Below are 17092 nucleotides of genomic sequence, written 5' to 3'. Positions count from 1 at the left end.
CCAATAGCTGCCCTAGCGTGGGTTTTTGTCCGTCGGACTAGCACACAGACGAGCGGATTTCGGGGTCCGTCGTAGTTACGACGTAAAGATTTGAAGCATGTTTCAAATCTAAAGTCCGTCGGATTTGAGGCTAAAAAAGTCCGTTGAAAGTCCGGAGAAGCCCACACACGATCAGATTACCAGCCAGCTTTAGTCCGTCAGCGTCCGTTGGACTTTTGTAGACGAAAAGTCCGACCGTGTGTACGCGGCATAACGGGATGACACAGGATCTTGTCTTCCTGCTATGCAGGAAGACAGATTTGTGTGTTGTCCCAGGCAACCCATCCCCCCACTATAGGATTGTTTCATTTCTCTGCAGTCTCAGCTGCACTGCGGTTTACTATGCTTTGTTTATTAGTGAACAGAGTGAGTGATCAGTATCTATCACTCACATTGTTCATTCAGAAAAGGAAGGGGCCGGTAAATTACATACTTACCGGACCCTTTCCCCCACTCTCCATCCTGACACATTGCAGCAGGAGGAAAATAGAGCCAGTTGGTTCTAGCAAATGCCTGCCCCCTCGCCCCTCCTGTCCAGGTCTGACTTTAAGGCAGCAAGTTAGCAGGCTGAATCTCCGGGGTCCGGATCCTGGCTCCCCTGTGATCAGCAGCAGGGTGGGTCTACAGAGCAGCCAGGGGTGTGTGAGCTTGGCTCCCTGTAAATGCAGCTCAGCAGCTCAGATGGGTCAGTCCAGCCTGATCCAAACTCCCATATCCCAGCTAGTGTCAGACATCGGACCCTCTCAGTTTGGCACCCCCCCTCAAGTTGGCACCCGGGGCATGTGCCCCCCTGCCCCCCTAGTTGTTGCCCTGGATATGATTAATGTATACAGTTGATGTACATGTTTGAACTTTTGTGTCTGTTTTTAACTATTATGTATAATAAACTTTTTGCATTCTTATGGATGTATATAATACGTTTAGTGCCGTTAAAATCCCATCATTATATTTTTTCATTTGTATTACTTACAGTAGCTCCTATCTAAATTGGCCCTAGTTTATGTATAAATATGAATGTGAGTTATAGGGAACTTAGATTGTAATCTCCATGAGGGCAGGGACTGATGTCAATGTACAATATATGTAAAGCGCTGAATTAATTGACAGCGCTATATAAGTACCTGTAATAAAATAAATGTTTGTACATTTTTTATTTAATGGTACAGCGCAACAATATTTGTTATCAGTTTGTTATCACATTTGTATTAGGATGTGTTATTGAGTGTTGCTGTATTTATTTTCTATGTTATAAGATTTTTATTACTTGTTGAGTATTTGCACCAAGCACAGTTCTTTTGGTTTAGAACTAAATATCTTTGCTCTCATCAGAAGTTAAGGTTACATTTCTCATAAGACTTCCTCAATTGTGTTGCGTATAAGCAACTAATCTGAGGGTAACATTGTCGCAACAGATGCTCTGCCATTATATTTTCACAATAGTGGTGTTTTAAAAAAGACATAAGTAAAATGAAATGACAACACATCAGCAGGAAAGTCAGAATCATGAATTACATCAAAAGTCTGCAGAGCTGTAGAAAAGCGATTGATGTATCTCTAGTACATTCATAATTTATGAGTAATGTGTTTATAGGGGCTTGTCTAGACCACCCACCTGTGAGCGTCAGATGACAAAGACATATGAAAAGGTTTCACCTCTATTCTAAAAGTGCCTGGCAACAACTCACTATACAGAGTCGCAATTAGCTGGGTGCCAGCTTGTTGCTTCTGTGCTAAAGATTTCAGCACCAGGCTTCCAGTGGACAGCAGAGCCCTCTGTGCCAGGCTCCTCATTGATTCAGTGCCATGGAGGAATCATTCCCATATGGGAGCCTTTCCATCCTGGGTAACCTCTCTATTTCTGCCCAGGCAGCTACAAACAGCCCCTTCTCCAACCAAAGCCAGGTTGTGGAGTCCCCTCCATACAACAGGCAGATCCGGATCATCGCAATGACTGTCATCTTCACTGTGTCACTGGTGGGCAATTCAGTGGTGCTGTATATGATCTGCAGTGGCAAAGAGAAGAAAAGGAAGATTAACTTTCTGATCACCCACCTGGCACTAGCCGACCTCTATGTCTCTCTTATAACTCTTTTTTCCCAGATTGTATGGGAATTACTGGAGGATGAGTGGCTGGCTGGGGATGTGGCTTGTCGGATCTTTAAAGTGTTTCAGGTGTCTGGACTCATTGCCTCTTCTAATATAATAGCCATATTAGCCCTGGAAAGACACCATGTCATTACAAACCCATTAAGCACACCTCTACCCACCCGATGCTTCGCTGCCATGGGTTGGTTGCTTTCCCTGCTCCTGTCAGTGCCTCAGGCTTTTGTCTTCAGAGCAGCCCATACTCAGGAGGGTGCCAGGTGCCGCAATGTCTTCTGGCAGTTACCTAAGTGGCATTTCCAGGTCTATATCATATACAGCTCTGTCACCGTCTTCTTCTTACCTTTCTGTGTCCTGGCTGTAGCCTACAGCCGCATCCTGTGGATCATCTGGGGAAAGGGGAAGAACCCCAAGACCACTGAAGACTTTGGTGCTGCTTGTGAACTCAAAGTCACCAAAAGACCACTCAAGCTTGAGGCTGTCAACAGCTGTATTCCTAGAGCCAAGGTAAAGACCCTAAAAATGACCCTGGTCATCATTATACTCTTCATTGTATGTGGGCTCCCCTACTTCGTCGTGGAGATGAAGGTGGCCTTTGGCACCATCACTGGTCTGGATGAGGAGGTTATGGCTGTGTTGGGTATCTTTGTGGTGACCAACAGCGCAGTGAATCCCTATGTATATCTCTTCTTCAAGACCAACAACGTTTTCCTTAGGAGACTGGAGAAGAAGGTGTGCTTTTCCTGCTGCTTACAGGAGCACAGAGAGATCGCCTTCCGCAGAGAGCTCTTCCCGTCCTGTGCCCGGACACCCCGCAGGGAACTGTCCACGACCACCACCACCGAGGTGGACTCTTCTTCTGTCCTCCAACGATCCGTCTATCTGCAGCCGACGGCAGCTCTGACCAAGGATAGCTGTATGTAATAAAGAACAGCTCCGCATGTCACCTGTTACTCAGAAACGCAATCCGACTGCAGCAACTAAGGGTTTGCCTAGCTTCTAATACACTGATTATATGTAAGGCACATATTTTTGTATTACATATTTATTTGGTTTGTTGATTTTCAAAAGAACAAGCTGTTCTGCAGACATAGCAGTTAGAGGGTTAAGACAAACAATTAAGATCCCTTTTACACTGGCGCCACCCACTTGTTTTAGTGGAGCTTTACTGCTGTTTAAGTGGCGCTTTTCAGCCACTAGCGGGGCGCTTTTAACCCCAAAGAAGGGGTTAAAAATGCCCATGTTGCGGCACTGCGCTTCGGAAGCACTGCCCATTCATTTCAATGGGCAGGGCGTTTTGGGAGCACTGTATACAGCGTACCCAAACTGCCCCAAAGATGCTGCTTGCAGGACTTTTTCAAACGTCCCATAAGCTCACTGTCCCAGTGTGAAAGTACTCACACTTGGGCGGCATGGGAGGCAGTTTTCAGGTGCTTTGCAGACGCTTTTCTAGTGCTAAAATACCTGAAAACTACCTGTGAAAGGGGTCTTAACACTGACAGAGGTGCTTACAATGATCCGATTTTATGCATTTGTGTAAAAACCTTTATGCCAAAAGGAACAAAAACTGTTTATTGTAACTACTTATAAAGTGTTTCTGTAAGATGTGAATGTAGAGGGACAGTGTTCAGTCCTCTACCAGATTTGCCTAATGAGTAGTATTCTCCAAATGTTGTGATAAGATTTCGCTAAAAAAATGCAGAGATACTGTATTATGCATCCTCTATTGGGTTATTCAAAGGAATATTTGGAGAACTCAGGCTAGTAAAACACTTAGCTCACTGAAATGCCAAATGTGAAACACCAATAGTGAAGATCCAGTGGAGGATAACCCTTAACTTGCTAGACCCAAAATGGACAGATCACTTTTGGATGAAGTAGCCTTTTGAGGATTCCCCTACCCTCCTCCCAATATTTCATTAAGTATTTAAATTGTGTGTAAAGTATGGAAATTGTGTGTTCTGTGTATGAATAACAAATCTTTGTAAATATACAGAAGCTGATATAAAGACATTGTACATGAATATGATGTGACTGTCCACATTTATAGTATGAGTGTAACAAAATTATGTATTAGATTTAAAGCAAACTGTGCAATTCAGTTTTGTTTGTTTTGTCAAGGAAATCTGTTTTGTAGCGATCAATGTACACCCGTAAAATGTGTATATTAAGTTCTTAATTTAGTAAAGTTAATAGAAACAATTCCATATTGTAAATAATGTCATAACACTTTGTTACATACCTACATTTACAATATAAGGAAACTAGACATGACTTGCAGGTGTGCAGGTCAGTGCAACAGTATGAAGATACTTTTAAAATAACCATATAATACTGGGATTAAATGGATTTATGAACCAATCTGATTCAATGTTTCATTTTCAACTTTGCCCTGCAAAATTGATGCATAGAAGCTGATTGTCTATGGGCAACAAGTAATTTTTCTTGTTAGCATATTTTTCATACACAAGTCCCTCAAGCATCCATACAGTTATTTGGGCTTACTGTAGGTGGTCTGATAGTTAAATCTGACCTTTAATGAACATAAAGGGTCATTTTTAGTGACAGATCCTTACACTTAAATACATATTGTGACAATGGTACTCTCAACTTCACCCTGCACAAAGTTTTTCTAGCTCACAGGACAATAATCTAAAATTCTTTGGATGCTCTTGAAGAAATTGAAGAAACGGTGGGTACTTCTGGGTGATCATAATTTATTTCCCTAGCCAGTTTTAACTGTTAACAAAAACATGTAATATGAAGTAAACCCTTTTTCCTCATTATTGGTTACTGGTTAGTAGGGCAGCCTATTATAATGATGGGGTACTAGTAAGGTGCATAAGGTGGGGGATGTATTGTACCAATGGCCAGGAAGCATGCTGGATAATTGCATTTCTGAGCATCTGGTGTTTTGGGGATCCTGGGATTCTCTACTAGGAAGCTGGTAAAACGTACAAGCACCTGGAGGTCCTAATATTTGAAATAAATGCAACTTCAGACATTTTCTTTGTTTGCAAGGTTCAAGTAGAAAGGACTCTCTACAGAAAACACACAATACAAACATTTCCCAGCACACTTACTAATTAGCTGGCAAAGAAAAAAAAAAAACAAGTTACACTGTTTTAACAGTTTACACTAAAAAAAATGGTGCACACATATGTGGAAATAGACAAATATATGTGGAAGCCACACTGTTTCACTTACAGCGTAACTCCACTTTTGTTCAGACCCCCCCCCCCCCCCCCCCCCCCGGTGATCTATGTACATTGCAAGGATTTACTTTGATGCAGATTCATACCTTTTGTTATTCTGAGAAAATCACTGTTTGTTTCTCTATGCCCATGTGAGAAAGTGAGTTTTTGGGAGTGGTTCCATAATTATCAATCAACTGTGGCAGCTGTAGGACACTAATGAGAAAAGCTACTGAGTCTGCACCACTTTAGACGTGTTCCAGTTGGGAGTATCTCGCCAAAAATGACATTTTAGTTCCAGGGGATGCCGGAAATATGACTTGTATCTTAGTGCAGACTTCTGGGAAAATCAGTGAGCCAATCAAACAAGCAGGAAATTATGTTTCTGGGGGACGTTCTGTACACAGTTTGTGTAGAGAACACCTCCAGGTAGCCATATTGCATTTTCAGAAAACTACAGAGCTGCAGATTTTTAATAACATTCAATTACAATATGATTTCTGTCGCAATTGTATACACTAGGGATGAGCTTTGAGTGCCGCCGAACACCCTTTAAAAGTCTATGGGAGAAATCAAAAGTGCTAATTTTAAAGGCTTATATTCATGGTATTGTCATAAAAAGTGTTTGGGGACCTGGGTCCTGCCCCAGGGGACATGGATCAATGCAAAAAGAAGTTTTAAAAACGGCAGTTTTTTCGGGAGCAGTGATTTTAATAATGCTTAAAGTGAAACAATAAAAGTGTAATATCCCTTTAAATTTCATACCTGGGGGGTGTCTATAGTATGCCTGTAAAGGGGCGCATGTTTCCCGTGTTTAGAACGGTCTGACAGCAAAATGACATTTCAAAGGAAAAAAAGTCATTTAAAACTACTCGCGGCTATTAATGCATTGCCGGTCCGACAATACACATAGAAGTTCATTGATAAAAACGGCATGGGAATTCCCCACAGGGGAACCCCAAACCAAAAAAAAAATGACATGGGGGGTCCCCCTAAATTCCATACCAGGCCCTTCAGGTCTGGTATGGATATTAAGGGGAACCCCGGCCAAAAAAAAAAAAAGGTGTGGGGTCCCCCTCAAAATCTATAACCGACCCTATAGGTCTGGTATAGATTTTAAGGGGAACCTCGCGCAAAAATTAAAAAAAAATGGCGTGGGGTCCCCCTAAAAATCCACACCAGACCCTTATCCGAGCACGCAACCTGGCAGGCCGCAGGAAAAGAGGGGGGGACGAGAAAGCAGCCCCTCCCCCTCCTGAACTGTACCAGGCCACATGCCCTCAACATTGGGAGGGTGCTTTGGGGTAGCCCCCCAAAACACCTTGTCCCCATGTTGATGAGGACAAGGGCCTCATCCCCACAACCCTGGCCGGTGGTTGTGGGGGTCTGCGGGCGGGGGGCTTATCGGAATCTGGAAGCCCCCTTTAACAAGGGGACCCCCAGATCCCGGCCCTCCCCCTGTGTGAAATGGTAAAAAAGTGTCAAAAATGTTAAAAATGACAAGAGACAGTTTTTGACAATTCCATTATTTAAATGCTTCTTCTTTCTTCTTTCTTCTTTCTTCGGTTTCCTTCCTCCATCTTCTTCTTCTTCTGATTCTTCTGGTTCTTCCTCCGGTGTTCTCGTCCGCCATCTCCCATGCAGCGTCGGCATCTTCTTCCCTTCTCCTCCTCGGGCCGCATTGCATCCATGATGGAATGGAGGGAGGCTCCCGCTCTTCTCTTCATCTTCTTCTCTTCATCTTCTTCTCTTCATCTTCTTCTCTGGCCGCTCCGCATCCATGATGGCATGGAGGGAGGCTCCCACTGTGTGATGCTTCTCCTCTTCTGACGGTTCTTAAATAACGAGGGGCGGGGCCACATGGTGACCCCGCCCCCCCTCTGACGCACGGGACTTGACGGGACTTCCCTGTGGCATTCCCCGTGACGTCAGAGGGAAGTCCCATCAAGTCACCGTGCGTCAGAGGGGGGCGGGGTCACTGTGTGGCCCCGCCCCCCGTTATTTAAGAACCGTCAGAAGAGGAGAAGCGTCACACAGTGCGAGCCTCACTCCATGCCATCATGGAATGCGGAGCAGCCTGAAAAGAAGATGAAGACAAGAAAATGAAGATAAGAAGATGAAGAGAAGAAGTTGAAGAGAAGAAGATGAAGAGAAGAGCGGGAGTATCCCTCCATGCCATCATGGATGCGGAGCGGCCCGAGGAGAAGAAAGGAAGAAGACGCCGACGCCGCAGAGGAGATGCCAGACGAGAACACCGGAGGAAGAACCAGAAGAACCAGAAGAAGAAGAAGATGGAGGAAGAAACCGAAGGAAGATAGAAGAAAGAAGAAGCATTTAAATAAAGGAATTGTCAAAAACTGTCTCTTGTCATTTTTAACATTTTTGACAGTTTTTTAGTGAAATGGTAGGCCCTTACCATTTCACACAGGGGGGAGGGCCGGGATCTGGGGGTCCCCTTGTTAAAGGGGGCTTCCAGATTCCGAAAAGCCCCCTGCCCGCAGACCCCCACAACCACCGGCCAGGGTTGTGGGGATGAGGCCCTTTCCCTCATCAACATGGGTACAAGGTGTTTTGGGGGGCTACCCCAAAGCACCCTCCCAATGTTGAGGGCATGTGGCCTGGTACGGTTCAGGAAGGGGGCGCTCTCTCGCCCCCCCTCTTTTCCTGCGGCCTGCCAGGTTGCGTGCTCGGATAAGGGTCTGGTGTGGATTTTTAGGGGGACCCCACGCTGTTTTTTTTTTTGTGCGGGGTTCCCCTTAAAATCCATACCAGACCTGAAGTGTCTGGTATAGATTTTGAGGGGGACCCCACGCCATTTTTTTTTAAAATATTGGCCGGGGTTCCCCTTAATATCCATATCAGACCTGAAGGGCCTGGTATGGAATTTAGGGGGACCCCCCCACATCATTTTTTTTTAATTCTGGTTTGGGGTTCCCCTGTGGGGAATTCCCATGCCGTTTTTATCAATGAACTTCAATGTGTATTGTCGGACCGGCAATGCATTAATAGCCACGAGTAGATTTAAATGACTTTTTTTCCTTTGAAATGTCATTTTGCTGTCAGACTGTTCTAATCACGGGAAACATGCACCCCTTTACAGGCATACTATAGACACCCCCCAGGTACGAAATTTAAAGGGATATTACACTTTTATTGTTTCACTTTAAGCATTATTAAAATCACTGCTCCCGGAAAAAGGGGCGTTTTTAAAATTTTTTTTTGCATTGATCCATGTCCTCTGGGGCAGGATCCAGGTCCCCAAACACTTTTTATGACAATAACTTGCATATAAGCCTTTAAAATTAGCACTTTTGATTATTCATGTTCGTGTCCCATAGACTTTAACGGTGTTCACGTGTTCGAACGAACTTTTTGCCTGTTCGCATATTCTGGTGCGAACCGAACAGGGGGGTGTTCGGCTCATCCCTAGTATACACTATATTGTTTTTTCTTTATTTGCAATTTTTTCCCCCACAAAACTGGAATTACCCTTTATGCCCTCCATTAAGTGTAGTTTCTAATTCTATGTCAGGAGTGCCTAGTGCTTCTGCTTCTCATTCCAGCATCCTGGTTTTGGCTATGGCATTCTCCCTGTCTGTGTCCACCTGCAAGGTGATGAATGTGGTCAGTCTCTGGGTGGAAACCAAACCTGTTATAAGCCAGCCAAACCTTCAGTCTCATGCTTGTGATAGAGTGTGATTATGTGTGTAATACCTAAACAAGCTGCCTGTTTGTCTGCCCTGCTCTGCTAGATTGGATTTCCCTGTGTGAGACCTCGGACTGAATAACAACTATTCTCTGAACTCTGCCTGCATTTTACATGAATTGTCATTGAACCACTCTGCCTGTCTGCCAACCGCAAGTACCTGTTTGCTTTGCTTAGTTTGTGCCTGCCCTGGCACAGTAGCCAGGCACAATAGCATTGTGTGTAAGTCCTGGGGGCAACCAAGTACTGGTAGGCCTGCTTGCCTTATAGGTGAAGAAGCCGGCTGTAGTGTCTGACCACTTGCATTTGTGGTAAGAGTGACACTCTAACCTAAGATTAATCCCACGTGCTAACACCTAAGAACTTCACAGGCACGATTTACTTATATGGCCAGGAATCCTCAGCCATGTGGATAATGCAGCGTGGATAGTGGTGACATCAGTTGCCAAATAAGGCCATTGGCCATAAGCATAAATATACCATTTACTACATTAGCACAGTTAGAAGGGATATACTAGGGAAAAAAACAGGGAGGGGGAGGCTCCAACCTGAGTGTAGTAATAAAATGATGACTTTAATAGGATAGCATTAAAAACACTTACAAGATGATAGAAGATGCACGCTCATCAAAGTAAAGTGCAGTCCTGGCATTCCACATAGCTCTGCAGGTTCCACCGCTGTTCCGGGGATCTGGAAAGGATAGGGCAGCTGGCTGGAATGGATCACAGTGTTTCTCCAAGAACCAGGAAGCTCTACGCTGACCCGGAAGTGATGTCGCCGGCATCTGATTGGACCAAGGCAGGGCTGGAATCTTGTCAATCAGGGCTGCAGTGGTGAAGGCTACACGCTCGGAGCTGGCTGCTCCTTCTATTGGCCTGCTGCCCTCTAGAGGAGGACAGCTATATATAAACAATGGAGAGCATGTTGGTGTGGCCGTGGAACTGGAACGACCAGCAGGCCAATCAGTAAACAATTTAGGGAAAAAATAAATTATAGCAAGGGGCAGGCGAAGCAGAGGTTAAAGTCTCGGATTGGCTCAAAAAAGTAAACTGTTACACATGGTAATATTTGAAGTATAATTCTCTTCTGTATGTATAGAAGCCTATTGAAGAGGTTAACGATGTATGAAGAGCCAGGCAAGTAAAATAGAAAAAAAGTGGGTTAGTATGCATGTAAACATGAAGAGGTAGGGAGGGGGAAAAGGCTGTAGTGTAAAGAATTAATAATAATAATGTATGGTAATAATACATTTGGTGCTGCATTCCCCCTAATTGGTATACCAGTGATGTATATGCGTGTATGTCCCCTCATGGTGTGGATACCATGGGGTGCACCTAATGATGGATCATGCAATATGTATATATGTATATATACAGTATATATATATATATATATATATACACAATATATTTGCTATACCACTCCCGACCGGTAGAGCAGAGACAGACCTGTTTGTGGGGCGGCGGGGGGGAGACAGGGGTGGGGGACAGGGAAGGAAGGGGAGGGGAAACAAACCAGAAATGGGCGTGTGGTCTATTATAACAAGGTGCATATGTCTAACTCATTGAGTCCCCCTGACGAGAGAGAAATGAGGGAGTATATCCAGAAAGTTTCCTTCTTGCAGAGTCGTTTGAAACACTCAGCAGTGGGCAAACCTCTGGAGATGGCCTCTATGATTCCCACCTTCAGGGTTTCGGTGGATTTTTGATGTTTGATGTTCAGTCAACAAATGTCTTGGTCCGCTGTGCTCATCACAACCCTATTCGATGAACCGCCTGTGCTTGCCAAATCTTTGGCGAAGGGGACAGCAGTGGGGATAGTGGTGACATCGCTGGCCAAATAAGGCCATTGGTCATAAGCATAAATATACCATTTACTACATTAGCACAGTTAGAAGGGATATATCAAGGCTGGGTGTTATAATTGATATCGCACTGATACAAAAACCCAAAATAATACACCCAAAATAATACACGTATAGCAGAGAAGGTCACAGCAGTGACTGATCCCTTAGCTGCGCAGGAGACACCATAAAAGCTGGAGGCAGAACCCTAACAGATCCCAGCATAAATGGCAGATGATTAAGTTATGCCGATTTTAAACTCCCTGGACAGTGTGGTCCAAATTAAGCTCTTGTGTACATTGACTAGAAGAATATGTTGTGATAGAGTGTCAGGCACATTAGTTGGATTCATGGCCTTAGCATATCAGCGATAAAACGAATCCTCTGTGTGATCAGCAAGCTCTTACCATAGTGCAGATTATAGAATTAATTTCAATGCAATATAGAGCTGACTTCAGGACAATTTCTGGACTCACTATGTAAAAAAGGAAAAAAGGAGATTACCTGGCTAGTAAGATTGACTTGTTTCATAATACAAGAGCACCAAGTTATGAGGCTGGCACCATGCGGCGGTAAGTTCCAAAATGATGGTAGAAAAGCAGTCCCGCTGGAAGGTCAGGGTAGGCGGCATTCAAAAAGCATTTATCACTATAATTACAAAGATGTAAATATGTATCATCAAAAGACAAGGAATCTCCATCTCAAACATTTTTCCCAGGCAGGAGAACCCTTATGGTCTAGTAAGGCTTATGACAAAATTTTTTTTTGCTAAAGACAGGGCTGGACTGGGACAGGCAATTTGGCCTTGCACTTTATCCAGACCGGCCCACTTTAATTGAATGACGCTGCCCCCCACCCCAAAAATAAATCACACCCATCAAAAGGCCCCCACATCCATTATTGTATATCATGAGTGAGAGGGAGTGAGAGAGAGGGGGTTGAGGGAAGGGGATGAGAGGGAGTGAGTGAGAGAGAGAGGGGGTGAGAGAGAGGAGGGGGCTGAGAGACAGAGTGGGGCTGGATGACAGAGGGGGGCTGAGAGACAGAGGAGGGGGATGAGAGACAGGGGGGCTGAGAGACAGGGGGGCTGAGAAACGGGGGGCTGAAACAGGGGCTGTCTGAGAGACAGAGGAGTGGGGTGAGAGACAGAGGAGGGGGGCTGAGAGACAGAGGGGAGACTGAGAGACAGAGGGGGGCTGAGAGACAGAGGGGGGCTAAGAGACAGGGGGGCTGAGAGACAGGAGGGGGTTGAGACAGGGGTTGTCTGAGAGACAGAGGAGGGGGGGTGAGAGACAGAGGGGGTCTGAGAGACAGAGGGGTGAGCTGAGAGACAGAGGAGGGGGCAAAGAGACAGAAAAGGGGGGCTGAGAGACAGAGGAGGGGGACTGAGAGACAGAGGGGGGCTGAGAGACAGAGGAGGGGGCTGAGAGACAGAGGAGGGGGCTGAGAGATGGGGGGGCTGAGAGACAGAGGGGGGCTGAGAGACAGAGAGAGGGGGGCTGAGAGTCAGAGGGGTAGGCTGAGAGTCAGAGGGGGAGCTGAGAGAAAGAGGGGAGGGCTGAGACAGACCACATAGCACTGTACCTATATGCAGTCCCTCCTCTGCTCCTCCCCTAGACTCTGTGTGTGGGCAGGTATGTTTAGGATGCCGGATACCTGATGGCCAGCAGCAGCAGTGCAGAGTCTACCTCTTGATCCGGGGGTGCTCTCGCTGCTCTCCTCCTTCTAGCGGCTCCTCGGCAGCCTCTGCCTCCCGCCTGTCTTGATCCTCTGGGTCCCCAGTCAGCCTGTCTTCTGGCCTGGGCAACACTGTTCTTGGAGCAGAGAGGAGGTGGAAGAATCGAGGTTCTGGGAGTGCCGGGTTGGCCGCGCCCACTCCCGTTCGCCTCTCCGGTGGTCAGGGAGGGGGTGGAGCTCTTCTCCCTCCCGGGCTCTTACATCTAATTGCCCTCCTCGCTGGCCACCTTCCCCGAACCCCGCCACCAAACTCTGCAAAAAACATGGCCCTCTGAGCCATCGGCCCACCGGGAAACTCCCAGTAGTCCCAATGGCCAGTACATGCCTGGCTATAGACAGGTCAAAAGAAGTGGAATTCGTAACATCTGGTGAGGTTGCAGGTTACCATAAGGAAATGGTACACACAACCCTTATGCCGTGTACACAAGATCACACATTCCGAGAACAAAATCCATGTTTTTTTTCCGACGGATGTTGGCTCAAACTTGTCTTGCATACACCCGGTCACACAATGTTGTCGGAAATTCCGAACGTCAAGAACGCTGTGACGTACAACAGGTACAACGGCACTAGAAAGAGGAAGTTCAATAGCCAGTGCGCCACCCTTTGGGCTCCTTCTGCTAATCTCATGTTAGTGGAAGTTTGGTGACAGACGATTCGCGCTTTTCAGCCTCGTGTTTTTCCGATCGTTACTGCTCTTCAGTTTGTGCTTGTGGGTTCATATTTATATTACGTAATTGATTTTCAGTGCGTTCTTGTCCCCTCATTTCTGATTTTCAGCTCCGGCCTTTCTGTTTTTCAGTGCTTTTTGTTAGTTCGTTCTGACCAGCCGACCATTTTGAAGCCATGAGGACCCTCACCCCGGACCAGAGGGTTTATAACTACCGATTTTTGATTTACTGCATGGGTTTCTTAAAGCTGTCTCCCAGGTTCTCCAATGGGCTTTTCTTTTTGGCCATTTTCGTCAATAGTGCAAACGTAATGTATTTGAAACATGAGGTGACAATCTCTTCTTCAGCGAACTATTATGTTGTGGGTCTGCTACACATACCTTGTTTTTGTTGTTAATGTATGTAATGCATTACTGATTTATATAATAAATATTCATCATTTTCAGCACCATGAATGAATTTTGGTGAGTCACGAAAATGGCCTGATTGTGGCAAATTATAAAGCACTATGGGAGTTATTTACTAAAGGAAAATCCACTTTGCACTCCAAGTGCACTGCAAAAGTGCACATGAAACTGCATTGAAAGTGCACTTGTAGTGCAAAGTGGATTTGCCTTTAGTAAATAACCCCCATTTCACTGTAAACACCAACTTAGCTCAAAAAATGATATTGACAATTGAAAGAAGAAGCAACACATCGTTGAGTACAAAACTTTTTACTCTGTGCACATTCACATGCGTGTTAGAAAAGGGTTTTGGAAACAACCAACATATTTTAGTAAGAACATTTTTTTTTAGGACAGTACAAATAGCCTTTTTTGTGTTAAAACAGGCATGTTTAAAAACATAAAGCAATACACAACTCAGGAACTTCCAAAGTTCAACTTTGACAAAGTGAAGGCAATATCAGACATTAGTATGTCCAAACTGTGTTGATATTGCCTTCATCGGATGCGGTGATGTCACCCCTGTGAAAGCCAAATTTTGAAGATGCACACAAATTGACAGTCAAAATGGGGATTTCCCTCCTGATCCCATGTCTAATGTCAACATGTGCTAGCTCCCATCATGGGGGATCAATGGATGCGTTTCGGGGGTACAACCCCTTTATCTCAGCTACCATAGTTGCGAGGAAGGGGTTGCACTCCCAAAACGCGTACCTTGATATCCTGTGATGGCAGATAGCACATGTTGACACGCTGTGTGCATCTTCAAAATTTGGCTTTCAAAATTTTGGAGAAAAGTTAGAAAAAGAGAAACAATTTTAGAAATGTTGGTGTGTTTTTGATTCTGCCGAAAACAACAATGATGTTTTGGACTCTTTTTCCACATCATTGATGTCTTCCTTGATCTTCTTTAAATCCCGAATGCATACCATGATCTCCCCGACGAGGACTTCTGCACTTGTGAAATGAGATTCTTCTTCCACAACATCCACATCACCTAAAAAAAAAAAACACACCATGTATTATAAATATACAGGGGCATACAACTATTACCTGAAGCTGTGGTCTCAGACACTCACCGTTCACTATTTGGCCCACTTCTTAAACCTCTCCTTCCTTCCTTCCTACATCCTGAGGTTGTGGTGTGGTGACTTCCCCTTCTTTAGAATGTTGGGGGTCCTTGGTGACCTCTGACGTCCCGAGTCTTTTCTCCCCTATGTGAATAAAATAATAATAATAATACTTAGCACACAGATATTTGATGCAAGAAATAGGAATATGAAACATTGCTTGGAAGTGTCGTACAATTGTCTTTTTTGGCAGAATTTCAAGCTGAAAACATGATTTTTACACTTTCTTCAAGCTGAAATACTTACCTTTTTGGGTAAAGTTTCACACATGGAGACACTCCTAGTACTCACTGGAGCACCTGTGTGGGACACCCTAAAAAGTTTGTTCTGGTGTCCCACACTAGTGCTCCTGCATCCAGATGTGCAAACAGCTGCTGAGTGTCTTCTCCTTACACTGAATTAAGTTTGCATTTTATTCTAGTTACAAACCCATCTAGACAACAATGTACTAAACTTCTTTTAAGACAAATAGGCATGACCAAATGTAGTTAACCTGCATCTGCCAAAAATATCGTCTTTTAGTGGGCGAACGAACGATGTTTACTACGAACGATTACTGTGCCCACGACCCTGAAACTTGCCATTTTATACTGAACAACAGTAAAGAAAAGCACATGGAGCAGCACGAACGTAAGAAGAATAGGAACACACGACAAAATACTTACTTTTTTGCAGCAATCTCTTGATTCTTCTGTACTGATCCTGCTCCCTCAATTTGAGGTCTGACCATTGTTTCCTCAGTTGATCCTTGGATCGCCGTACCCTAAAATTCTTCTGCAGACTTTTCAGAACTTTAGGCATGATCTTGGCCTTTCTCACATTTGGGCTTGGGTACGGTCCATGCTTCCCTTCATAGTCGGCCCTCTCGAAGATGTCCATCGTCTCCACCATCTCTATAAAGGCCATATTGGAGGCCTTAAATATCCTCTGGGATCGGGATGTTTGTGGCTCCAGGCTTTCCTTGTCGTCACTGCTGCTGTCTGCATAAACTTGTTGTCTCTCCATCATGTGCTCTCCCACTGCGCCAAAAGACAAGGGGCGGGGAATAGTGGTATAAAAGAGAAGCTGCGCTGGCCCAAAAATAAATCTATGTGAACACTGTAACGGTTAGCGGCTAGCACACAAATAAACCAAGTCACATCCAATATGGGGCATGCCCCAGTTGAAGGCTTTTTAGTCGAAACACGTAGGGCGTTTGCTTCCCACGTTGCCACCATTTTATCTAGTGATCACTTTTTTACTCTGTAAGGCTTTTTATCCAATAAAATCCTTTTACTTTTTGACCTACGCCATGTGGAGCCCCTTTTTCATTTTCTCTCCATGATCTCATCTATGCTTGATTGCCTCTGACCTTTTTAACCTGCTTGGAACTGGAGAACGTGCGAGTGAACGGACAATCCTCACCTGTGACAATCCTGGCTATCGGAGACCATGACCCAAGTGACAACCCTGCCTACCTGAGATCGGGACCGAAGGGACAACATCTGGGTGGATTCCACGGGAGGCTACCTCCACAGGCTCTGACAGACGTACTGCTATATGGCAGATATGTCCCACAATATGGGGCTTATATGGGGCATTCCCTGCCCCATATAAGGGGCGGGGAATAGACTAGAAAGAACGTCAGGTGCGGGCGGAGTTTCACGCATGCGCAGTGTATATAAAGCTTAACACGCGTGCGTCATACATACGATCTGTGAGAGGAGGAAGGTGTATCGGAAGCACCAATCGTTTGAATGAAGGTACAGTTTTAACTTGGTGCATCAGTGCCCTATACTATTTATAGATTGAGGCCTATATTGCGACAAGATTAGGAGAGTTTAGCCTGACATTAGGGTTTGTCTTGTGTTGTGTCTTGCAGATAAAATGGATCTATTGAATGATCAGAACTTTATCCCCATATTCATTGATATGTACAGGGAGCTGCCCTGTCTGTGGCAGGTAAACCACCCCTTTTATAACAATAAAACAAAGAGGAAGGCAGCGCTGGATTAATTGCTGGAATTTGTGAAGCCGGTGATCCCCACGGCAGACATCCCCTATTTGAAGGCCCTAATTGGTGGCATGAGGAGCACATATAATAGGGAGCGCAAGAAGGTCCAGGATTCCCAGAGATCAGGAGCTGCAGCAGATGACATTTATGTCCCCAGGCTGTGGTACTATGACAGACTGCTTTTACTGGCAGGCCAGACTGAACCCAGGCCAGCACTCTCCAATCTTCCT

At 45.0% G+C, this 17092-nt stretch overlaps 1 protein-coding gene across 1 annotated transcript; it reads left to right on the top strand.

The window, feature by feature from the left end:
• Nucleotides 1–1668: 1668 nt before the first annotated feature.
• Nucleotides 1669–4477, top strand: GPR150 (G protein-coupled receptor 150). Its single transcript, XM_073612290.1, has one exon. It carries the CDS (start codon nt 1843–1845, stop codon nt 3064–3066), a length of 1224 nt encoding a protein of 407 aa, XP_073468391.1. The 5' UTR covers nt 1669–1842; the 3' UTR covers nt 3067–4477.
• The last annotated feature ends 12615 nt before the right edge of the window (nt 4478–17092 follow it).

This window comes from Aquarana catesbeiana, linkage group LG01 (genome assembly GCF_042186555.1).
Source record: "Aquarana catesbeiana isolate 2022-GZ linkage group LG01, ASM4218655v1, whole genome shotgun sequence".
Taxonomy (NCBI): Eukaryota; Metazoa; Chordata; class Amphibia; order Anura; family Ranidae; genus Aquarana; species Aquarana catesbeiana.
This window is presented reverse-complemented; position numbering and strand designations above follow the sequence as displayed.